Here is a 12,677-nt window from a genome sequence, read left to right as displayed (position 1 = left end):
GCTGCTGAGAATATAGCCCAGAAGAAGCAGATAGTATAGCTTTTATTTTGGAAAGAGACATTTCTCTGTAATAAACTCTCTTTTCCAAGGATGAGTGATTCCTCGATCAGATAGATTTTTTTTATTACTTTGTTGTTTCAGCAACATTAAATTTAAAAACTGTACTTTTGAGTTAAAATATATATTTATAATTTTAATAAATGACAAATTAAAAAGGCATGAACATTTTTTTTTGTATCAAAAAAATATCGAACCGTGACACCAAAGTATCGAACCGAACCGTGAATTTTGTGTATCGTTGCACCCCTATTATCCACTATCCCACCACTGCGCACGTGTAAACAATCTCAGCCTCACATCTCCAACATCCTCAGCCTGAGCTGTCCCTTTAAACCTTCCCCTTCACTCCTGCTGCTTACCCTCTGTCACCAATCACCCCTGACACTCATCTCCACCTGCTGCACAGTTTCTGAATTCTCATCTCCACCTGTCTAGTGAACTGTCCGCTGCTTTGGATGGGTTACCCCAGGTATTATAATTCATCCACCTTCACTACCTCCACCCTTGCAGCTTCACGTAATCATCCTTATCCCTCTGTAGTTAGAACAGATCAGCTGTGTTAAAAGATCCGGTCGAGTCCACTGCCCTCTCTCCGCGTCACCTCCAAACCTCCACAGGTATGTCATCTGGACCCGCCACCTTTCAACTCTTCACCCTCTTCATAGCTCACTTTCTGCTTACTCATCTTCTGAGATTCATCGTAACCGCCCGAATCTCAAAGGTGTACGCCCCGAGCTCACCTCCACGCTCTCGTTGACCTCTATCCCCCCGTCGTTGTCATCGTCCAGCTGTTTGTGGATGTGTCGCAACGCCTCCAAACTGAAGCGGTCGGCCTCGCCCATGCACGGCGGCATCACTATGAGGCAGGGGTCTGCGGAACAAAACAAAACAGAAAAATAGAGATGAGAAGGGAAAGGTTGAGATTAACAAAAGCAGTACTCTCGTCTGAGTATAAACAGGTGGAAGTTACACCTGCGAGCATTCGTAAAACCGGCTCTACTAAATGCTACCCAGGCTTTCAAGGAATTTCTGCTATGTTGTTCACTCGCTGCATACTTGGAACATGGAGGCAGCACATTGAGCAGAATGTAGGTTACAGTGCCAACAAAACAAAGAGCACACCGGGATGATATGTAGTAAAAAGAGCGAACAGAGACCGGGCGGTTATTTTTATATTCTCAGAGAGGAACGACGTTCTTATAGCGTTTAGATTTTATTTGCTGACTGTTTATGAAACAAAGAAGCTTAAGATGCCGCTGGATGGGTATGCGGTGATATGCTAATGCAGGGCTATGATAATAAAGTCTCTGACAGCGTGTTTACATAGTTTCACCTGCTCTCACAGCCCCGACCACACCCACGCTCCAGGCATTTATTAAAATCAGCTCCACTTTCGTGTTTGAAATGGACACGTGACGCGACTCGTGACGTGAAAGTGCACTACAGGAGACTCCTCCACGTGCTCACTAGTGTTTGTTTAATTAAAGACTTCGATAGCTCAATTATTACAAACGCTGAGGTGACGATGATGTCTGTGTTTTTGTCACAGCAGCGCAGGCGAATCGGCGGTCCTGCCGGACTCTGACGCGTGCTGTTATCATTCCTGCAGCGTCCCCAGACATTCCCCCTCTCTCTCTTGTTTTTATTCAGCCCTGTCCCGTCCCAAAGGGCGAAATGAGCCCATTACTTCCAGCCTTCCTAGCGATGGACAGTGTCAGCTGGCTAAGAGCCAAACTGTCTCAATGGAGCCACAAAACCACACACAGAGGCAGATGTGTACAACCACAGAAAAAAAAAAGACAAATGCATGCATCACAAGTGCAAAGACATCCCTCTGTAAACCACAAAGACAGAGCATTTTTTAAAACACTTAGATTGTAAAAAAAAACAACTGAATCCGAGTCATCCCAAGGCCTAACAAATAATGATGCTCCCTGCTGTTTATAGAGCTGCACAGCACTGAAGGCCAACAATACAACAGCGAGACAGACACACACCCAAACACATGCATCAGGTTTTTAAGTGTTCTTGGCAACAGGCGGCGTTTCCGAGTGCGTGTACATGACCGCCACCGCGACGGCTTCACAGAATGCAAACAAGAGGCGGTAAGAAATCACATTATACGGCTAATAACAGCTCTTCCCTGAGAGCCAATGGACACGCCGCTTTTGAATGCACAGCTGGGCAACTCGGACAACCGCACACCTCGAAAGTGATTCGTTTTCAATGTTTAATTGCTCCGTGCATTTACCCGATGACCAAAAAAGGAAAACGCATGCACAAACTGTAGCAATGTTCTCAAGGCGTGAAGCAAAAGTTCAACAGTCTTCTTTAATTTTAACGCGAGGACAAGAATCAGTCGACATGTGAAAGCGTGTCAGCCGGTCAGTAAAGATGTTACATGTTCAGCACGTATAAGAAAAGAAAAACATCCCACGCAAACATCTCGTCTCGTCACGCTGTCACGAGCTTCTCGTCATGGGTAGATGCACGTGTCTTTCTGCTAGGCGATGCGGGTTGCAGGTGTAGCTCGGCAGAAAGAAAAATAGTACCTGGTGAACGTGAAAACACCCGCGAGGTTTCTGAGTTTTATCTGATTGTTAACCAGGGCATGATTTCTTAAGAGGAATTGCTGCTGAGCTTTTCAAACGTACTTCTTGCGTTTTGAGTGCCACAGGAGCCAACTGGTTCCACTATATCCGAGAGAAGCTGGGAAACGCGAACTAAATCAGTGTACAGCAAATGGTTAAAAAGCACAAAGTGCAAAGAGTGTTTGATACAGACAGCTTGACAAAGTCTGGAAACTCAGTCGGGGATCATGAGTATCATGACAAGGTTTTCAGCTTTCTTAGTTAACCCTTCAGGCTGTGTGCTCATACAAAAGAGGGTGTTGGTGTTTGATGCATCATTTGACTCTTGTTCTGCACAAAATGAACGGACTGAGTCCCGCTTACATCAGAGGAATGGCTCACAGAGAGTTATGGGAATATCAAAAAATGCTAACAGCAAAAAGACGAGAGAAATGTCGGAGAGGAAAATGCTGTCAGTTCACGAGTTAATATATTTATTTCACCACTAAATGAAGCCCAACAAGTAAATTTAGAGCTCACACTGCAGGAGACGCGGAAGTTAATTCACTTTTTGCCAAGTTAATGCTGGAACATTGCAAAACATGCAAACTGATCAGACTGCAAATCAGGACTGAGCACAAGTACGTTCCCTCACTGGCCATTAGGTACTCCTCTTCAGCTGCTCCCTAACGCAAGTATTTAATCAGCCAATCATGTGGCAGCAGCTCATCTAGACATGTAGGAATCGTCAAGACGACCAAACCAAGCATCAGAATGACGGAGGGTACAGGATCAGAAGACCACGCCAGAGGCTTCAGTTCGCATGGTCTCAACTTCTGCTGGGCCATTCAGGTGGTAGGGTCAGAATATGGAGTGAACAACGTGAAAGCATGGATTCAACTTGCCTGATATCAGCAGTTCAGGCTGGTCTTGGAGGTGTGAGGGATATTTCGTGGCACACTTTGGGCCCTCTGCTGTGAACTGAGTATCATTTAAACACATTTGCCTGCCTGAGTGTTGCTGCTGACCATGTCCATCTTCTGATGGCTGCTTCCAGCAGGATAACACGCCATGCCACAAAGCTCAGCTCGTCGCAAACTGGTTTGTTGAACGTGACAAAGTACCTGTACTCTGTACTCAAATGGCCTCCACAGTCACCAGATCTCTATCAACTAGAACACCTTAGGGAACGAGGTGGAACGAATAATTCGAATCACGGATGTGAAACCGACAAATCTGCAGCAGCTGTGTGACGCTGTCACATCAAACACCAAACATGTGAATATGGAGCAAAATCTCACAGGAATGTTTCCAGCACCTTTTTGAATCTGTGCCATAAAGAATTAAAGCAGCTCTGGAGGCATAAAGGGCCCAATCCTGCACCAGAAACGTGCACCTAACAAAGCGTCTAGCGAGCGCATTCATGTGCTTTCTGCAGAATTTCATCCAAAATGTTTTCTCTCAGCTGAAAAGAAATTGTGGTGCGCTTGGATCGCGTTCACAGAAACAGAAAAATGCAGCTTCTGACTAATTACATAACCTGCCCTGGAGCAGGCTGCGTTCAGCACAGGTTCCCATCGCAGGCAAGCCGGGTTAAAAGAAAGCCACCTTTGAGACAATAACTCACTAACACATTCATGCTGCTTCATACACACTTGCGAGACCAGAGGAAAGGCGTGTATGTTTGTGTGAACTCGCCCCATTAGATCTGCAGCTTCCACTTTTTTAAAGCACCCTGATGAGCATGTACAGCTCGCAGGCAGCCATGTGATATTTTCTGTGGGTTTTTGATGTCAGATCTGTTTACTAAAGCCAGACTTGACACGTTAGTTATAGAACTGCCACTTGGCAATCTACAGAAGAAGCAAAGAGAGGCATTTGATTGGACGCATGCCCGGGGCTAAGTTTGGATGAGAGGACACTGGGTAGGGATGAACGTGTCGAGCGAAGGAACCAGCACTGGCAGAGGGCTGCGAGTGGCCTCACGATTGGCAGAAGGGAGCGATACGCCGCCAGAGGTTAGATAACACGGTGATCATTTGTTCTTGTGCAAACAGATACAGCGGACTGGTTTGAGGGAGTGAAACCACAGAGGCTTTAAAGTCTCCACCTCTCAACACGATACAGTGACAGAGCTGGGCTAACTTGAACTGAACTTTTGTTTTGACTGATGTGCTCCAAATAGAAAAATCACTTTCTTTCTGACAACACGGTGTGCACCAATCAGGAACAGACCTTTACTAGGATTCCCCTAAAGGCTGTGTGCTGTTGGGGAAAAAAAACAGGAACAAAGAGAACCACAAAACACTCCAAACCACTTCCGTCCCCATAACGAAGACAGTAGATGAAGAAGCGTATCTGTCAGTGACAGGAAGTAATATCAGTGCGAACGAGGCTGCTTTAGATAAGCCTCATTTGGGCAGCGTCTGTGCGCCTGTGCTCGGTCAAAAGCCATCTGATGCTCGAGAACAAGTTACATAATGCATTTGCTTAGCTTGCCAGAAAAGTTTACATAGTCTGCTGTTTGCATAGCATGCACATCTAGTTTGCTGTTTGGTTATTTAAAGGAACCCAAAAAGACTTGACTTTTTTATGCAGAGAAAGAAGCAAAACAAGAGCCGCGGTTTAGCCGGAATTCTTTCTTTTACAGGAATGTCGGAACTGACAGCAGCACCCTTTCACTGTCTGTGATGTTGGTTTTCATTCCTCTATAAGTACTACTGGCCTAATTCTGTCCCCTGCATAAAGGAAAAGATGCTTCCAAGATAAAACAAAAGAAGAAGTTTTAAAAAGCTGTCATTCACATGCAGGATTTAAGCTGTCCCACCTGCTGAGACATCCAGAAATGTGACAGCGCAGGCCTTTTCTCCCCCATTTCTGAGTACGTTTGAGGATAGTTGTTAGCACTACAATGAGAAACCATGTGACGGGAAGTGGTCGTCGGTGACCCCCCCCCGAGCGTTCCAGGGGGACGCTTGCTAAAAAAAATACTCAAATTAAAAACAGCCGGGACAAGCGGTCCCGAAAGATGACAAAATTGGAAAGCTCTGGGTTATTTTTAACCTATCAGGCTCCCGGCTGTCAGGATGTAAACGCTCAACAATGGCAGAGGTCTCCCTTGCTCAAACACACACAGATGAGCAGGAAAGCGGCTGTACAGTAATTTGCTTTGCTATAACTCACAAAATGTGTGCAAGCTGTCACCGTGGGGGTGGGTGGGTACTTCAAAAGAACTTGATAGCTAAAGCATTTATCTGTCAGCTGCTCGCTTTAAAGTCATTTCCAGCACCTTTTTTTTCCTGCTCTATATGCGTGACATTAACAGGGTGTTGTTTCATGTTGACAAAAAAACATGTGAAGTCAGTGGCGGGAGAAGCAGACAGAGAGGAGTGTGTGTTTGTGATGTTCGATGTGTTTGCCGTGGGAGCTGTGGGGTGAGGGGGGAACTTCCTTCAATTCGATCCCTGTGACATTTGGCCTTTTGTGTTTAAACGCTCGAATCGATGCGCCAGACCTCATCCCGCTGAATTCTGGGTGTGTGGTCTGTTCAAATGTTAGACAAACATGTCTCCTACAGAAAAAATAAAAACAGCTTTACTCGCTGATCTTTAAGCCCCTGTAATCTTTTCATGTGCTAATATGAGAGCTTTGACAAGCCTTTCTGTTCTCCTATGCTTTTATTCACCTGAGATCAATGCCCAGGCAGGAGTTTGTTCTCTATCAATGCACACGATCCATCAAGATAGCTACTTTTATAACCTACTGAGCATTGTGTAAATAGCAAATCTTAACAAAAGCTGTTTTCGCCTGATGCTTTTGGACTAAATCGGAGTGAAAGGGGTCCAGGCGTGGTCTGAAATCGTCCTCACTGCAGAAAACTTCATGTGTAAGATGTTTTCCCCATACTGGAAACCCAGGTGGAGTCTATAGGAGGCAGGACTCGCGGCCTGTACAGAATCTATTCTTAAAACTGGCTCAATCAGACATAAAGTCTGAAAAACGTCTGTTCAACGCCCGATCTGTCCAATTCAGACCACCTTGCATCCTCACATGCAGTTCCAAATAATGCCTCAGCTATAACGGCTTTAAGTATTACTCATCTGTCCCATTGACCTCTATGATATGAGTCACAGCGCTGCACCACTTGATTTGAGTCAATCCCACATACATCTTTGTGCAGCTGTCATAGTGTGTTTGATTCCACAGCTTAAAATAGTCGCCCACAAATCCACTGTTTAAGCAGCGTTTGCCAAAAAAAATGAAGCGCCTGGCTGTCTTAAGATATTACTTAGCTCTAAACACACACATTTGTTTTCACTGAAGATGTGGATCTGGCAGAGAGCTGCAGATTTCTTGACAAATAAATAAGGACGAGAGGCTGATGTAAAGAAGGGGAGCTAATAGAGAGCGTCTGCTTATACACGGACCAGACTGCATATCACAACATGGCCCTTTAAGCCCTTGAGGATTACACTTAAAACATGTGAAATACATAACAATCAATATTTAGTTCGTATACTTCTGATCTCTGCAGACAGGCTTTAGTTCAGTTACACAGGAAGAGTACCAGCGGTGCGTCACGTCAGCACCTCGTAGCCCAGAGTGAGATCTCCACCTGAGAGACAGGTCAAACTTGGTCTTGGATGAGGAAGCCAAGATTCAGTGTAAGAGTATCTGGGAGCTGGTTGGGTGTGTGCAGAGGCAGTGGGGAATTAAGATAGCAGGACGTGATGGGCCTGACATTTGACTCTGGGGAGCCAAAGGGGGGCTGAAGCGGCCTCTTCTTTCCCACAAACTGCTTGAGATTTCTCGGCGTCCTCAGCCACGTCCTGCGCTCACACGCTGACGTCTCCCTTTGTCTCTGGAGTGCAGACACACACCTCGGCCAACTCTTATTCAAGCAGACAGCGATGTGTCTGAATGGCGCAATCAAGTAACGGGGAAGGAGGCTTGAGAGCAAACATGGCGCATGCTAAAGCAGACGAGAGCGAGCTCACTCGTGCGCCTCTTCGCGTCGAAGCCTCCTGTCATCTCAGATACTCAGATGACAAAGGCTGAGGAGACGCTAATAAACCTGACTGAGACACATTTAGTTAAAAATGTTTGCTTAAACTGCGCCAACACTTTGCATAGCATGCAACTACTAGAGGTGAATGATAAGTCATAGAATATGACTCCCTAAACAACTACAGCAGATACTTCTGTGATAATAACCTGGCAAAATCGGACTTAGCATAAACCTGCATCCGCTTTATACCCGAGTGAGCCACCCTGCCCTCCAGTCACGTGACGCATGTGCTGTGTCAAGCACAGCTGAGAGAGAGCACTAGTCCAGCTCCCTGCTTACCTTATTGTGAACATGAGAATCACGCAGTAACTAACAATATGAGCATCTCAGGACGCACTGCCCACAATATCTGTAACATGACACATGCTGTGTCATGTTACAGTGCTGTGACTTAGTTAACTTTTCTTCCCTTTCGGTTAATTTAGCTGATAAGAGTCATAGAAAGAGCCTGATTCAGTGGCCGATATGCCAATTTATCAGTACGTATAACGGCCGATACGTAAAGATTAAGGTAAAGAAGAGACAGGAGAAACACCCTGCAACCAGGTTATGATTGTTGATGTTGCATAGTTTGTCCACCAGGGGACAACTTCCCAGTTGGCCAAGAACAAAGAAAAAAAAAAAAGTAAAAACAACTAGCTGATTCGAGAAGAGTCCAGCAGAGCGTGAACGAGTACTCCTTATGGTGGCAATGAAACATTCATATTGTGATATCAATCATATTAAATAGCTACACTAAAAAGCTGTTTATGGTTAATGTGTCTGAAAAAGGAAAGGATTTCGGCCAATATATCGGGAATATCTTTCTTTTTTTGGTGTTAAAAGTCTTACATCAGTTGGGCTATAAATGATATAACTGTCACTGCTGCAGGCAGCAGTCGTGTGGGGTTAAAGGGAAAAGGACCCAATCGCAGGCACTGACGATGCAATGAGTGAGCTTTATTTACATGAGGTGATAATTCAGACAGAGCAGAGATGGGACAGACGGAAACTAAGAACAAACCTAAACTGGGACAATCTAACCAACAAATCTGAAAGCAGAACTCACAGGAAACCATACAGAGTGGAACACATGGAGGTAACACAGACGGCCCAGTAACAAGCAGAAGAAAACACGGGGCTTATATGCACACAGGAGCAATCGGGGAATGGGAGACAGGTGGGAGAAATCAGAGCTGACGAGACAAAGCGAAACAGAAACCAAACCTAAGAACAAGGAAATCCTAACAACAATTAACCTGAAACATAAGATAATAATCAAAACCAAAACCACTGAGTCCACAGGCTCAGGACCAAGACAATAACAGTGGTTGTGATGAGTGAAATAGCTCCATGTTTTAATAATGATAGTTGCCATCAGTGTATTTTTAATATAGCGCAAAAGGAAGCGGCACGATATAATGATTGATTTGGTCCCACCTGTACTACACGCTGCAGTAAATTAAGTGCAAATTTCTTTACTTGGATGCCCAAAATTGCAGTTTGCCGTTTCATTTTAAAGCACCTTTAACTATTTACTAACAATCCCAAAGAAGAAAGAAAATTTAAGAAGAACATTTAAAGATACGCGATGATGCAAAAGTTACGATCAATTTCCAAATACAGAAACTGTTCAATAAATGTGAACTTAACCTCAATAAAGTGCAAACACTTTTACAAAGAAAGGCAAGTAAGGCGAGTAGGACACTAAAAAACAGAGGGGGTAATTGCAACATGTGTGTAGGGCTTCCAGAATACAAACAACACTTGGTGGGAAACACTGAGTGTAAACATAATGTTTGTTTGTCTGCAAGATATCTCCACTGTGCTACTGAGTCAATAAATTCAGATGTAGATAACACTTACTGGAGCTTCAGTAGATAAGCTAGCAGAATATCAGGATGGGGCAACTGGTGGAGTTTGGATTTCAAATGTTTTTTTACAAATATATATTTCTGTTAATTTGACCCAAAAAGATCCCAGATAGTTCTCCAGTCTATGAAATAAAATCCTCTCATAATTTTGATTTCCAGGAGAAAGCCAGCTTGCTCGTGGACACTTCAGCATAGCGGGCCCGCGGTCTTGCTTAACCGGTTTCTTTCTGCGCTCATATTTCGCTACATGTACATGACCCCGTTGCTCCAGCGTTAACAACACCAGTTACAAAACGAGCTCAGGTGACCTCCTGCTTGGGTGTCGCTCGGCTCTCCGGCCATTCTGTGAAGTGCATGCATGCACCTTCCTCCGCACGGAAACCTGCCACGGCCATTTCAGCTGATCCGCTGGCAACGCATCAAACTCTTATCAGCGTTCACACGTTTATGATGCATGCCTTAACCGTGTGCATGATAAATGACATGTTAAGAATACCCTTATAAGTTGCTCTATTTTATTAATGTCTTGTGCAGCCGTGAACTTCTGCAGGCAGCCTTTGCTTGCTTGCAAGGGGCGCCTCCTTATGTCTGACCCCGCCCTGCGAACCCTTTTATTACCATTTTTTTTGTGCACAGGTAAACACACCTATTAGAAGCTCAAAATGTATAAAAGCAAGGAGCAATGTGATTTCAGTGTGTACCATGTATGTCCCCTGTATCCACTGCCCATATGGCAGTGTCATAAGTCAAGCTGACGGGTCAGTATTAAAGGCAAGTAAATAAAGCTTCTAGAGAGTCTACCATTTCAGCTCATCAGCAGCCATTAATAAGACACAAATATCATTAGCTGCCTACAAATGCCACCCACTAGTCCAGATAGAGGAAGAGAGGTGGTTAGTTAAGAGGAAGAAACGAGATACAGAAAGTATTCGTGTGTTACTCTCGCTTTGCACAAGCTGTTAAAATGAACGCATCGCAGACATGCACTTAAAAACCTACCTCTCTTACTCAACAAGCACTTTAAAATTGAGATTTGGCCAGCAGAAGGGGAACGAACCGGATAAACAATAAACTAGATACAATAATTAAACAAGACTTTCTCTCTACTACTTTTTTTTTCCCCTGGAAGAAGCAATAATTTAAGAAATATTTATTTCTCAGGCTCTGAGGCTTTTGTTATGTTTGAGCTGATGTTTTGTTGACAGGTGTGCTTTCACATTCCTGTGGGTGCCTTGGGCATGGCAGACAAACACAAAGTAAAGTGCCACACATGACTGTATAATTAACTCATTTCCAGGTAGGGAGTGACAAGTGAATGACAGGCTTTTTTTTAAAGGATGACTCAGATTGTTCACGAACCGCTTACACAAAAAAGGAGTTACGCATGTAGCCTCGACGAATTCTTGGAAAACCTCACACTAAGCTCCACGCTGTCCCGGCTAAAGGCGTTTAACATGTCTGAACTGCAGCTCCGTCCACCCGCACGAAGCAGTGGAAACAAAAGATGGTGCAGGTGGAGGTGGATAAGCATGGGCGCAGTGAAGCAATGCAGCGAGTGCAAAACTCCAACATGCACATCTGCAGTCTGACTGAGCAGACTGTACATAAAAGATGGACACAGAGATTGCGACATCACCTACTGGTTTGTGGAGCTCCATTCTTAAGACGCCAGCTGAGAGTTTAGGTCGTCGCCATCATGGTTCAAACATCAGAAAAAGGTGAATTTGAGTTAAAAAAAAACAAAACCACAAGACAGCCGTGAAGCAAACCGTACTTCATTGTCTGTTTCACTCTAAATGAGATAATTTGCCAAATTAATATAATGTTGTATTTAACAAGTGTTAAAACATTTAGGAACATAAGCTCATCAGGAAAGTGTTTCCTGTGCTCACAAATCGAGCGACCAGTACCAGTGTTATTGTTATAGACGTCTATGCAATCAGGCTTGGCCACTAGATATAATGCAGATTTTACTTTTTAGACTCAGACTCACACCCACCTCTTAAATAAAGTCTATTTTTTGGTTTTGGTACAATGTTTTGTTTTCTTTTGTCACTAGCAGTGCTGTGCAGCATTGTTTGCCTACCGAGAGCCAGTTTTGTTTGAAAGTAACACAGAAGAAAACTACAGTACCGTCCACAAGTCATTTATTTATATTTTGCTTGGAAAATGGGAAATGAGTTATTGAAGCATGTGCAGACATACATGGAAATATATATATGGCAATTTAATTAGCTTGAAAATCAATATTTGGGTTGATCACATTTATTCTTTAGCACAGCCTAAAGGTCATCAAACCTGTTGTCACTGACTTTTCGTCCAGTTCTTGTGAAGTTTGGCCTACCTCAGTCTTTTCTCCTGTTTCCTTTTCTTAATGAGCTTCTTGACAGCCACACTTCCACTGAGACAATTTCTGAGGAAGCTTCAATGAACAGTAAATGGATCAAGTGACGGGCCAGATGCATCTTTCAGGTCCTGTGTCAGGGCTTTGCTGGATGTTTTTTCCTGTTTCTTAAGGACATGACTTACAGATATGTTTCATCTGCTGTGAGTAATGTTTTAAACACAAAACTTCTTCTATTCCTCAAGACCATTTAAAAAACAATTACAAGAAAGTAGGGCTGCTCGATTATGGCAAAAATGATAATCACGATTATTTTCACTGAAATTGAGATCTCGATTATTTGACGATATTTATTTAACCCTTTAAGACCTACTATAGAACCAAGTCCGCCAGAGCTTATATTATTTTTTTACATGCTGTAGTGCCATTTGTGGGAGCATTTCAAGTTGCTATACAACTGTTATAGCCCATATTTTAATAATATGTATGCATTAAGTCCATAGTAACTACATTAATTGCAAAAAAGTGCAATAAACTACAAAAAAAATTGAAAATCGTTTTTGCTTTTTTTTTTTTTTGCATATATTTCTACTTGGAGAAATTTAAGAGGTTTATCCCTCAAAACTTTAAATACAAAAAAGTTGCAAAGATTAGTTTCCCACCACAGGAAATTTATTTTGAGTATCTTCATAGTTTTATTTTGGAGATACACCAATTTTTATACACTGCAGGAAAAACGAAAAAACAATCCTATGATGCAAATTTGCAAAGAAAACAGCAGG

General features: G+C 43.4%; 1 protein-coding gene across 1 annotated transcript in view; it reads right to left on the bottom strand.

Moving 5' to 3' along the window:
• stim2b (stromal interaction molecule 2b) overlaps positions 1–12,677 on the bottom strand; it is a 57,599-nt gene that overhangs the window by 29,483 nt on the left and 15,439 nt on the right. The window contains exon 2 of the mRNA XM_004562687.6: positions 801–931. Within this exon, the coding sequence (XP_004562744.1) occupies positions 801–931 (131 nt within the window). The remainder of the gene's footprint in view (positions 1–800; positions 932–12,677) is intronic.

This window comes from Maylandia zebra, linkage group LG3, assembly GCF_041146795.1.
Source record: "Maylandia zebra isolate NMK-2024a linkage group LG3, Mzebra_GT3a, whole genome shotgun sequence".
NCBI lineage: Eukaryota > Metazoa > Chordata > Actinopteri > Cichliformes > Cichlidae > Maylandia > Maylandia zebra.
This window is presented reverse-complemented; position numbering and strand designations above follow the sequence as displayed.